At 33.7% G+C, this 12,887-nt stretch overlaps 1 protein-coding gene and 1 long non-coding RNA gene across 2 annotated transcripts in view; one reads left to right on the forward strand and one right to left on the reverse strand.

The window, feature by feature from the left end:
* LOC127710253 (ubiquitin carboxyl-terminal hydrolase 19-like) overlaps positions 1 to 5,987 on the forward strand; it is a 58,519-nt gene extending 52,532 nt beyond the window's left edge. The window contains exons 24-26 of the mRNA XM_052216031.1: positions 1,980 to 2,132; positions 2,979 to 3,145; positions 3,679 to 5,987. Coding sequence (XP_052071991.1) covers positions 1,980 to 2,132; positions 2,979 to 3,145; positions 3,679 to 4,154 — 796 coding nt within the window. The 3' untranslated portion in view covers positions 4,155 to 5,987. The remainder of the gene's footprint in view (positions 1 to 1,979; positions 2,133 to 2,978; positions 3,146 to 3,678) is intronic.
* Positions 5,988 to 9,618: 3,631 nt separating this feature from the next.
* LOC127710846 (uncharacterized) overlaps positions 9,619 to 12,887 on the reverse strand; it is a 116,441-nt gene continuing 113,172 nt past the window's right edge. The window contains exon 2 of the long non-coding RNA XR_007986359.1: positions 9,619 to 12,810. This is a non-coding gene — a long non-coding RNA (uncharacterized LOC127710846). The remainder of the gene's footprint in view (positions 12,811 to 12,887) is intronic.

Consider the following 12,887-nt stretch of genomic DNA (forward strand, 5'->3'; position numbering starts at 1 on the left):
AGGTTCAATACCACAAAAGGAAGGTTGGGATTGATTTTGGGGGTTATGGTACCAACAGTTAAGGAATTAGGGGCCAAAAATAAGCATTTTTGTAACTTCCAGACATAACTTGTGTGTTAGTGTATGGATCTCTCTGACATTGTACCACAAGGTTCCATATCACAAAGGGAAAGCTGGAATTGAGTTTGGGGGTAACTGCCCAAAACGTTAAGGAATAAGGGGTCAAAAGGGGGCAAAAAAAAAGCATTTTTCTAGTTTCCAGACAATAACTTGTGTTCAAGTGTATGGATCTCCCTGAAATTGTACTGCAAGGTACCATACCACAATTGGAAGGCTTGGATTGATTTTGGGGGTAATTGCCTCAAAATTTTAGGAATTAGGGGCCAAAAAGGGGGGAAAAAACAAGCATTTTTCTAATTTCAGGACAATTACTTGTGTGTAAGTGAATGGTTCTTTCTGAAATTGTACTACAAGGTTCCATATCACAAAGGGAAAGCTAGGTTTGAGTTTGGGGGTAATTGCCCTAAACGTTTAGGATTTTGGGGCCAAAAAGGGGAAAAAAACAAGCATTTTTCTAGTTTCCAGACAATCACGTGTGTTCAAGTGTACGGATCTCTCTGAAATTGTACTGCAAGGCACCATACATTGTTACACAAAGGGAAGGCTGGGATTGAGTTTGGGGGTGATGAATCATAAGGGGGTTCAAAAAATTGGAAGGGGGATCTTTTTTTTCCTTTTTTTTTCTTTTAAAATTTTCCATTTTAAATTGGTTATTTCTGATTTATATATAAAAGCAAATAATAATGATATGGTTTGAATAGGTAAATTAAAAATTTTTTAAGTTCTTAGACCACATTCATTCTGTGTCAGAAACCTGTGCTGTGTCAAATATTTAATCACAATCCAAATTCAGTGCTGTATCAAGCTTGAATGTTGTGTCCATACTTGCCCCAACAGTTCAGGGTTCGATCTCTGCTGTCGTATCAAGCTGCACCCAGTGGAGCATTTTATTTAATTTAAACTGTTACTTTAATTGTATACTCGGGAATGAATTGAACAATAAAAAAAAAGAAGATACATATGGCCCTTTATATTATAATTAAAAACCAAACATTGTAGCGCCGCAAGCGAACAAGCACTACTCTTTCATATCTCACCACTTCTCCCAGTTTCTAAAAGAGAAGTCACATCCCCCTATGATTCTGAAGTAGTGTGAGCCCTGATGTGCGTCATGTATTAGCAGATAGAAGTAGAAAGTTTTATTCCAATCAAGGCTTGTTGAGTCAAAGTATAATTCCAATCAAGGCTTATTGAGATGAAGTATAATTCCAATCAAGGCTTATTGAGTCAAAGTATAATTCCAATCAAGGATTATTGAGTCAAAGTATCATCTTCAAATAAACTGACTATACAGTAAAACCAGAATCTGCCAACCAAGATGTAGATTTGTGAGTATTATCTTTAGATGAGCTACCTTGGCAGAGATAATTGGTCATTCTTAAATTGAGAAATTCTCAGCCAATAAAAAGCTTGGAATTTTCTCGAAATATACTAACTTGACAGTGAGAACTAGAAATTCTGAAATCAGATGAAGTTCCATAAGTATTATTCTTGAATTAGTTAAGTGGATAATAGACTGAAAACACCAATCGATCAACTAATTGAGTAAGTAATTATTAACCAACTGAAAATCCTTTAGATAACTGGCTAAACAAAACCTTCTCAACAAAGACAGCTTTGTGATAATTATTGGGAAATGACTGAACATACTGAGCCAGAAGTTGTGACTATTATAGTCCTTTTTTAGACATACAGAATCAAAGATTTTTATCCAAGGCTTATCAATTATTTTGATAAACAGACTAAACAGTGATTCTCTTCTAAGATATATAGGTTTAGAACTTCAACTGAGGATTGTAGTCCTTGAAGGATGGGTCGAAGTGTGTCATTAAAATGTCTTTATTCTGTTTTCGTTGTAGGTACTGTCCAAAATGTAAACAACACAGAGAAGCTACAAAACAAATGTCTATATGGCGACTTCCTCATACTGTCATAATACAGCTGAAAAGATTTTCCTTCAGAAATTTTATATGGAGAGATAAAATTGACAAAATGGTGGAATTTCCGACAAGGTTTGTACGTTAAAGGACAAGGTTCACTGTTGGCTAAATTTGGTCTTGAATTTCAACTTTAATAAAATATCATCTTGGTTCTTAAATGGGTCTATTTCAAAAGCCTTACTGCTTGGTTAAACAAAGCTTTTCAAAAGAGTACATTATAGGTTCCAAAGTCACCACATTTTGGATAAATAGACAAATTACGATGATATTGTGCATTTTCCGGACATTAAAGCTTAAGGAAAACTTTGGTCGCAACCTACCACCTAAAATGTTCTGTAACTAATAAATGATATTGAATCCCTAGATACAAAAAAAATCTTGATCAGCAGTTGTGGCCAAAGTAAATTATGCCAAAAAAAGTTATGAATTATGGAAAAAATTGGACCAAAACTGATGTTACAATACACAATGCTTATTTCCACCAAACACAGATCAAGTTTGAATTTGGGTGGCATATTTCACGGTTCTCATGTTATGTTCCTTTATAAATGGAAAAAATTGGTGAATTTGCTGTTTCCACACTCTAACTTTACTTTGCCTCAATCAAATGTTATGAAACTTATACGCAATGCTTAACCACCAATCACATATCAAGTTATAATTTGGGTGGTCTCACTTTCACCGTTTTTGTGTTATGCCCCTTTATAAATGAAAAATTGCAAAATCTGCTGTTTTGCACACTCTAACCCCCGAGCAATCTATTGACAACATACAGAAACAAATGTCAATAGGTTTGAATTAGTACATTGACTCTTGCATATTTACAAGCTGGGGGCATCTGTGTCTTATGGCCACATTATTCTTTTTAATTTTATTATTAAAGCTTACTAATTGAAGGATAAATGACTGTATTTACAGAGGTTTAAATTTGGCACCATATCTGATTGGGAAGGGTCACGAGATTGGTCCACCACCATTATATGACTTATATGCTGTAGTGAATCATTATGGTGGCATACTGGGTGGACACTATACATCATTTGTACGGTGTTCTGATACCATAGACCCAAAGAAAAATGAAATTGGTAAGTGTTTACACAGTTAGTATATTGCATGGTTTTGAGATGTTCCAATTCACTAAAATTAAGTTAAATAAGTTAAAAAATGTTCATGAGGTTGTGAAGGTATTTATATTACCCGGTATATATGCTTAGACATTAATGTAAGGCAAAAAGAGTATTCCCCTATTACGTAAATTTCATCCTTCTTCCATGTTCTGATGTGATAGACCTAAAAACATCACAAAATGCTCATTTCCCAAGATGTAAGAAGGTAAAAAAATTGCGTGTTTTCAGATGTTCAAACTGATCCTTGCATCCACTTACACGAAGTCCTAATTTTTTAGGTATTAGTAAGAAAGAACTGCAATTGAGCTTCTTTGAGGCAACACAGTATTAAAGGTCTTGACAAGTTCTGTGAAGGTTAAAAACACTAGGTTTTAATTTTTTGTCAATTTTTATGTTTATTTCATTTCAAATATATTATTCTGTGCATAAAGTAAGAACTTTTATTTTCAATTCTATATGTACATATATTTATATATGTGTGTGTATTTTAGATTGGAGACTTTGTGATGACAGCAGAGTGTCTTCAATAGGCCATGAAAAGAATGCTGTCTCACGTGGTGCCTATCTTTTGTTCTACCGCTGTCGTACACCGTTTAGTCCCCCACCACAAATAGACTTGTTTGATGATGAGGATGAAAAAGTTCCCAGTAAGGAAGGTTCCACATCAATTGACTCAAGCTCAGAACCTCAAGAAGACTCAACAAAAGATAGTGACTCTTTGTTATATATGGGTGAAGATTTTCCTGACATGGGAGACAACTCTGAAAAATTGACTGATGACTTTGGTGAAATGTCTCAGGCTGGGGTAAAAACTTTTATAAAGACAGACTCAGGACTAAATAAAACACGAGGACTACAAGTTGGGTCCAGTATTGGGGTAATGGACCAGGCTAGTGACAATAGCTCAACCAGTGATACAGAGGAAACTCATCCACAGGGTTATACTGATATGGAAGCTGTAGACTAGCTTATATGGCAAAGTTGTTTTGTATGAGCCTTATTATTCTTGTATACTTAGTATTTTTATTCATGTTTACCCAGTTTTGTGTTTTGTAGAAAAATGTTGAAAATGTTCTTGAATTTGTGATTTTTATATTTGCAAAATTGGTACTCCCAAGAATAATAGACCCTTCACAGAATTGTAAAATTTAAGAAAATGTAAGAAAGTTAGAAGTGCTGATGTAAATTCATTAGAGAGTAATTTTGCAGAAGATTTAATTGATACTGGCAAATATTTAGATATAGACCTCAACAAAAAATAAATTCCAATTTTTTAGATTGGAACAAGTGATGAGGTAAAAACTGTTTGTAGGACAATAAATGCTCCCTCTTTTATTAGAATTAAATGAATTTAGAAAAAGTGAAATTCACACAATTTTTTAAAAGTTTGTTGCATTTGATTTTGTGAATGAAGTTACAGATGTAAAAGTTCAAATGTTGTTACTTAGTATCTACAGACTATCTTATTGTGTAGTGTTTATTATTTGAATAGTATGTATGGTTTTCTGAAACCCCAAATCATGTCACAGTTTAAGTCTACATGTAGACAAAAATAATGGCTCAAGGTAGAGCCCTAAAATACCCATTTCATAACACACAAGGGGTTGGTGGAAATCATGACTTTTTGGTAAGTATTTGTCAGATTGGTTGGCATATGGTATAGACACTTGTCCATTGGTGGGTTGCTATGGTATTGAAAAATAATACATTCTGTTCATAAATGTTGCATTTAAATTTACATGGGCAGAAAATTATTAGACCTTCCAAGTGTTGAGTTATATTTTCATGTTCATTATGTTGAAAAAAATCTTTCATCCACATCTAATAATTTTTTGATAAGTATCTCATTGAATAGATCTGTTAGGAATTATCAGAAGTTTGTTACTGTGGCAATAAATTAAGTCCTCTAAAAAGAAAATATTCATTTTACTGTTACATCCACAGATAAATACTTACAGGTACAATGATACAGTAAGTTTAGGACAATATTGATTGTCAGTACTTACTACAGCATAATTTGACACTCAGTTCATAGAAACACTTTTTGGGGGGAAAATGTTAAGGGGTAAATAGTTTTCCATGATAGATAAATTGGTGTATGTTGAGTATTTCTTGGATTTTTGGACCAAATTTGACTTCATTTAAGTCATTTTTAAGATCTGTAGGTCAAGAGAAAAATCAAGTAAAGAATTTTTATGGCCCAGAAAAAAGGGTTCTTTACAATTGCCATTTATACAGTAAAAGTAGAAAATTGTCCAGTAAACAACATTTGAAACACTTGTGTTTTAATTAAGCAAAATCATTTAAATATATGTAGTTAACAGTAATGTATAAAATTTTGGTTTGCTTGCTTGTTAGGTGAACCATGAATTCTTTATTTGCTATTTGTAAGTATCGATTAAAAAAAACCTAGTCTTTGAAAAATCAGATTTTTCAGGTCATTCTGTTGTTATTTTTCAATGATTGGAATCAGCTGTTTTCAATATATATTGCAGGGTTTACCTAACAAACAAGCAAGCTTAGATTTATAGATCTTTGTACACGCTAAAATTGATCAGTTGTCAAACTATTTCTTTAGCTGGTTCAATAATAAAAGTTTTACTAAATAGCTTAATATGAACAGCAACTCCTTACTTCAATTATCAATATATACTATGTTGGATTTTGTACTAAAATTGTTTTACATAGTCATGTTTACATCTGTGATAATCTATGTATCAATATGCTATATTTTGAATTTTGTTGACCTTTTTGAGATTGTTTTTTTGTGTTTTGTGATAAAGTAAAAACTTTGATCTCATTTTAGTATTATTTATTTTTAAGAATAGTTGGTTTAGTCCATCTGACAGAAAATCTCTTATTGTCATCGCCATGTATCTTTTGTCTGTCTTTTCTTGAGTTCCTTCACCAGGAATGCTAAAACCCAAATTTTGAAAACGAAAGAAGGCATACTTGAATAATTGAGCTATGTGGCCAAAGGGGACCTTAGAATAGTAGCCAACTCCATCTAAGGGTCTTAAAGCACATGTGCAACAATCTGATTTACTGAATTTGAAGAACTTATTCAAGGTCCAACAGATACAGTAGTCTCATTGCCCATGACAAGTGAAAGTCATTCTCTGACAACTTAAAGCTGTGATGTACTTTACCAATTGTGCATGTTAAATAAAAGTGGACTTTGAAAAATACCAATTCTTAGCTCAATGATTTCTTTTTTATCAATTAATAAAAGAATCATTCTTCCTAGACAACATCAACAAATTTACTAATTTTTATACGACAATTTTTTGCGGTCATATATTGGTATGAAGTGGCGTCGTCATCGTCCAAAGACACATTGGTTTTCGCACTCTAACTTTAGTTTAAGTGAATGGATCTCTATGAAATTTTACCATAAGGTTCAATACCACAAAAGGAAGGTTGGGATTGATTTTGGGGGTTATGGTACCAACAGTTAAGGAATGAGGGGCCAAAAATAAGCATTTTTGTAACTTCCAGACATAACTTGTGTGTTAGTGTATGGATCTCTCTGACATTGTACCACAAGGTTCCATATCACACAGGGAATGCTGGGATTGATTTATGGGGTAATTGCCTCAAAATATTAGAATTAGGGGCAAAAAACAAGCATTTTTCTAGTTTCATGACAATAACTTGTGTGTAAGTGTATGGATCTTTATGAAATTGTACTACAAGGTTCCATATCACAAAGGAAAAGCTGGAATTGAGTTTGGGGGTAATTGCCCAAAATGTTTAGGAATAAGGGGCCAAAAATAAGCATTTTTCTAGTTTCCAGATAATAACTTGTGTTCAAGTGTATGGATCTCTCTCAAATTGTACTGCAAGGTACCATACCACAAAGGGAAGGCTGGGATTGATTTTGAGGGTAATTGCTTCAAAATTTTAGGAGTTAGGGGCCAAAAAAGGGGCAAAAAACAAGCGTTTTTCTAGTTTCAGGACAATAACTTGTGTGTAAGTGTATGGATCTTTATGAAATTGTACTACAAGGTTCCATATCACAAAGGGAAAGCTGGGTTTGAGTTTGGGGGTAATTGCCCTAAACGTTTAGGAATTTGGGGCCAAAAAGGGGGAAAAAAACAAGCATTTTTCTAGTTTCCAGACAATAACTTGTGTTCAAGTGTATGGATCTCTCTGAAATTGTACTGCAGGTACCATACAACAAAGGGAAGAATGGGATTGAGTTTGGGGGTGATGAATCATAATGGGGTTCAAAAAAATTTTTTTTTTTTTTTATTTTCCATTTTAAATTGGTTATTTCTGATTTATATATAAAAGCAAATAATAATGATATGGTTTGAATAGGTAAATTAAAAATTTTTAAGTTCTTAGACCACATTCATTCTGTGTCAGAAACCTGTGCTGTGTCAAATATTTAATCACAATCCAAATTCAGTGCTGTATCAAGCTTGAATATTGTGTCCATACTTGTACCAACTGTTCAGAGTTCAACCTCTGCTGTCGTATCAAGCTGCACCCAGCGGAGCATTTTATTTGTACTACATGCATTCCCCCTACAATCTATAGCAGGTATAATAATATTGGCTAATCAGATTATGATTTGGTTGTTTATAGTCAAGTCATATTTCAGATTTTTTTGGGGAAAAAGGGGGGTGAGGAGGTTACAAAAAATTGGGGGGTTGGGGGTGGAGGGGGACAATTTATTCTCAAGATTTTAGAAATCAAAAAGAAAATCCTTCAAATTTTTTTTTTTCAAGGGTGTAATTGTGTCCATTTTTGCCCCAACTGTTCAGGGTTGGACCTCTGCGGTCGTATCCAGCTGCGCTCGTCGAAGCAATTTATTTAAAACTGTTAAGGAATCCGAAATCACCTTAATACCATTGATTTAATGATGCTGGAACAAATGTGAAATAAAGAGAAAAACCCAATACACAAATTTAACCCTAATATTTATCAACAAGCTTTGTCTTTTGTTATTCTTTTTCAAAAAGAGGAAATCTTGGTAAAAAATGAATTATGCCCATATTCAGTATTCATGTAAAATTTGTGCTTTATAAAGGTATGAAAATTTACTCAATATCAACAGATTGGATAAAGTACTTTCTACTTCACATTAAATTTTTTCTTACATTTTTAAAAATTTGGACAGGTAAAATTTTATGATCACTTGCTGAAAGGGGCAAGTTGATTAAAATGTTTTAATGCTGAATCTTGTTTTAGGTGTTGTATCTCTGATTTTCAAAGTTCTTTATTTTCTGACTCTGTTGGTTAGGAATTGTGCCCAGTGTAGTTTCTCTGTCTTGTGGTTATACTCTGGAAATAATTTCTTGATGTACTTTCCATCAAATACTTCATATTAAAACCACACTCTTTTTGTCCATGACCTCATTTTAACAGTTCAGCTACTGCTTAAAAATCAAGGTTAAAGTTATGTAATTAGGGCCCCGCCGAATGGCGAACGCCCTATAGTGATCAGTCTATCTGTCCCTCCCTCTGTCCGTCAATCCGTGTGTCCGCTATATATCTAGAGAACCTTTATGATTTCAAAGTTTATACTTGACATGTATATTAACCAACACCAGAGGGTGTGTCATAATGTATGTACAACTTCCTAGGTCAAATGTCAAGGTCAAAAACTTTGGTTTTAGTTGACAACCCCATGTCCTATGGTAAAGATCATGTCTGCTCAATATCTTGAGAACCATTATGGTTTCAAAGTTTATACTTGACATGTATATAAACCAATACCAGAGGGTGTGTCATAATTTATGTACAACTTCCTAGGTTAAAGGTCAAGGTCAAAAACTTTGGTTTCAGTTGACAACCCCATGTCAAATGATACAGATACAAATTTTTTACCACACATTATTAACAGCGGGGCCCACAGAGATGGCTCCCATCTCAATGATATCTAGTTAGGTCTGTTTCTCAGAACCACCTTGGTGGTCTTGTGGTAGTGTATTCGCCTTAACTGTGGGAGGTCGTGAGTTTAAAACCCCGGCCTGGTCAAACTAAAGACTTTAAAATTGGTATTTGCTGCTTCTAAGCACATATCATTAAGGATTAAGAACAAAGACTTGTCAGCTCGAAGTCAGAACAATGTGTCCGGGTAGGATGATGTGTCTTCCTGCTGACTGTTACCTTCAGAACTAGCATGTTAAATATCCTGCTCAGTGTGTCGGTCTAGTACAAAGTCTGGCAAGTATAATCTGACCTTTGGCTCATTTTCATGGTTCATTGGTCAATGTTAAGTTTTTCATGGTTTAGTCTTATTTATTTGATACTATAAGCAGTAGGTCAACTATATATGGTGTAAGAAATGAGGCGAGACATTTCAATGTGTGCACTCTTGTTTATCGGTATCTACCTCTTGTATGTTCAAAGAAGGGAGAGAACTAGACATGTAAATCTGCTGATGGGTATTTCTTTTAATAATTCACAACACAAAACTATTTCAATATTTATCATGTTTATTGTAAAATACAACCTTAAAGTATACCAAAATATATATCAATAGTGTCTTGCAGGATTAAATCCTTAAATGAAAGTGACTGAAACTTATATTGTATGGCTTATACAAAGTAAATATCTACAATTGACCTCCATATTGCTTAACAAGGAAGTTATCCATTTTAATAATTGGTCATTGTTGTCATTTTTTCACCTGTAGTTTTCAGGATATTGTAGTGATACGTTAAATGAACTCCAACTGGAACTTTGTATCTTGGTTTACCGTATAAATTCTTTTTAAAATAGCAGTTTCTTACTTTGCTTTCATTTACAGGTGAATATTTAAAATTACACCAATTTTAACATACAAAGTTTTTCAAAATACCATAAATAAACTGTTATCACAGAGATATGTCTCGCCTTTTTTAATTTTGATAATGCAAATGTTGAAATTAAAATAGCAATACTTTAACATGTAAGTTATGCAAATATTCAAAGTCGATGAACCATGACTGAAGGTACATGTACATGGCTAAACAATCTCCATAGAATGAGATGTGCCAATGCTAATACAACTGCATATTAAATACCATTGACTTATTATAAGTCGTTCCCTTTAAACAAACCTAAACACAAACATTAACTTGTAAACTATGTAAAAGTTTCGAAGTCAATGAACCATGATCAGGGGTGGGGCTATATAATCTCCATGGAAATGATACTTGCAAATGCCAATAAATTTGCATACCAAATATCATTGACTTAACATTAGCAGTTCATCTTAAACTGATCTAATCACAAACTAATACATGTAAACTAAGCAAAAGTTTCAAAGTAAATAGACCATGACTGAGGGGGCGGGGCCAAATAATCTCCATGGAAATGAGATGTGCTAATGCTTATACAACTGAACACCAATTAACATTGGCCTACCACTAATGGTTCCCCTTGAACTGACCTAATCAAAAACTAATACATGTTAACGTAGCAAAATTTTCAAAGTCTATAGACCATGACTAAGGGGGCGGAGCCAAATAATCTCCATGGAAATGAGATATGCCAATGCTTATACAACTGCATACCAAATATCATTGACCTACCACTAGTGGTTCCCCATAAATTGACCTAATCACAAACTAACACATGTAAACTATGAAAAGTTTCAAAGTCAATAGACCTTGACTGAGGGGGCGGGGCCAAATAATCTCCATGGTAATGAGATGTGCCAATGCTAATACAACTGCATACCAAATATCATTGACCTACCACTAGTGGTTCACCATGAACTAGACCTAATCACAAACTAATACATTGTTGACGCCGCCGCCGCCACAGACGCCGGAAACAGCATACCTATGTCTCGCTTTTTGACTCCGTCAAGGCGAGACAAAAATCAAGATGTTGTATAAAAAATGAAAACAACACTATAAATTTCAGGGGTCCACATCATTTTTTACATTTTGTTAGTAGCTATTTAAAATACTATAATATGAACAATTTTAGAAATGGAAGAATTTTCATTTTTCATTTTCATCTACTGGTATATGTATTGCTTATGAAGAGGATAAACTATAAGTAAGAGTGTAACATTTTTCAGATGCATATTGTGGTAATCCCCTCTTGAAGATAAATTTGTTTAATCCTCGATAAGTCACCCATTTACCGGTATTGTTATTGTTTTCACTGTGATTACAAAAGTCCTTGTCTCATTTGGCAATCATGCCACATCTTATTTTTATGTTTAAATATTTTTTCTAGACATGGAACAATTTTGAGTGTATTTATGGTATTTACTTGTCTATTGTTTAAGACTGTATGTTGCCCTCCATATGTCTGTTCTAATTTTATTGTGTTTAAGGTTTGTTGTCACATTGATACGCACCTCACGTTAACTTTTAATTCATACCTAAAAATATAGCATTTATAGGATTTTTATAATGTAAAAATCTGTGGTGAAATTCATTTTTCCCCAATAAATAAACAGATCTGAAAAGTGAATATTCCTGACATCAACAGTGATTTATTTTCAAGGAATAGTTAATTTATCATTCCATGTCATACAAAAACACAGTAAGTATGGATAACTTCCCAAAATAGATTAATATGCATAACAAATTTTATTAACAAGAGTGCACACGCTGAAATGTCTCGCCTTCTTTACTAATCATTGATATTATGTTGATAGTCCTAAATATAAAGCTTTATTACAACTGTCACATAAACTTAACATTAACCAAGTAAACTAAACATTGACCAATGAACCATGAAAATAAGGTCAAGGTCAGTTGAACCATGCTAGGCAGGCATGTACAGCTAACAATTCTTCCATACAACAAATATAGTTGACCTATTGCTTATAGTTTAAGAAAAACAGACAAAAACACAAAAACTTAACACTGAGCAATGAACCTTGAAAATGAGGTCAAGGTCAAATAAAACCTGCGTGACTGACATATAGATCATAAAATATTTCCATACACCAAATATAGTTGAACTATTGCATATAGTATTAGAAAAAAAGACAAAAACTCAAAAACTTAACTTTGACCACTGAACCATGAAAATGAGGTCAAGGTCAGATGACACCTGCCAGCTAGACATGTACACCTTACAATCATTCCATACACCAAATATAGTTGAACTATTGCATATAGTATTAGAAAAAAAGACAAAAACTCAAAAACTTAACTTTGACCACTGAACCATGAAAATGAGGTCAAGGTCAGATGACACCTGCCAGCTAGACATGTACACCTTACAATCATTCCATACACCAAATATAGAAGACCTATTGCATACAGTATAAGAAAAACAGACCAAAACATAAAAACTTAACTATAACCACTGAACCATGAAAATGAGGTCAAGGTCAGATGACACCTGCCAGCTAGACATGTACACCTTACAATCATTCCATACACCAAATATAGAAGACCTATTGCATACAGTATAAGAAAAACAGACCAAAACACAAAAACTTAACTATAACCACTGAACCATGAAAATGAGGTCAAGGTCAGATGACACCTGCCAGTTGGACATGTACACCTTACAGTCCTTCCATACACCGAATATACTAGACCTATTGCTTATAGTATCTGAGATATGGACTTGACCACGAAAACTTAACCTTGTTCACTGATCCATGAAATGAGGTCGAGGTCAAGTGAAAACTGTCTGACGGGCATGAGGACCTTGCAAGGTACGCACATACCAAATATAGTTATCCTATTACTTATAATAAGAGAGAATTTAACATTACAAAAAATCT

Source organism: Mytilus californianus, unplaced genomic scaffold (assembly GCF_021869535.1).
Source record: "Mytilus californianus isolate M0D057914Y unplaced genomic scaffold, xbMytCali1.0.p SCAF_1, whole genome shotgun sequence".
NCBI lineage: Eukaryota > Metazoa > Mollusca > Bivalvia > Mytilida > Mytilidae > Mytilus > Mytilus californianus.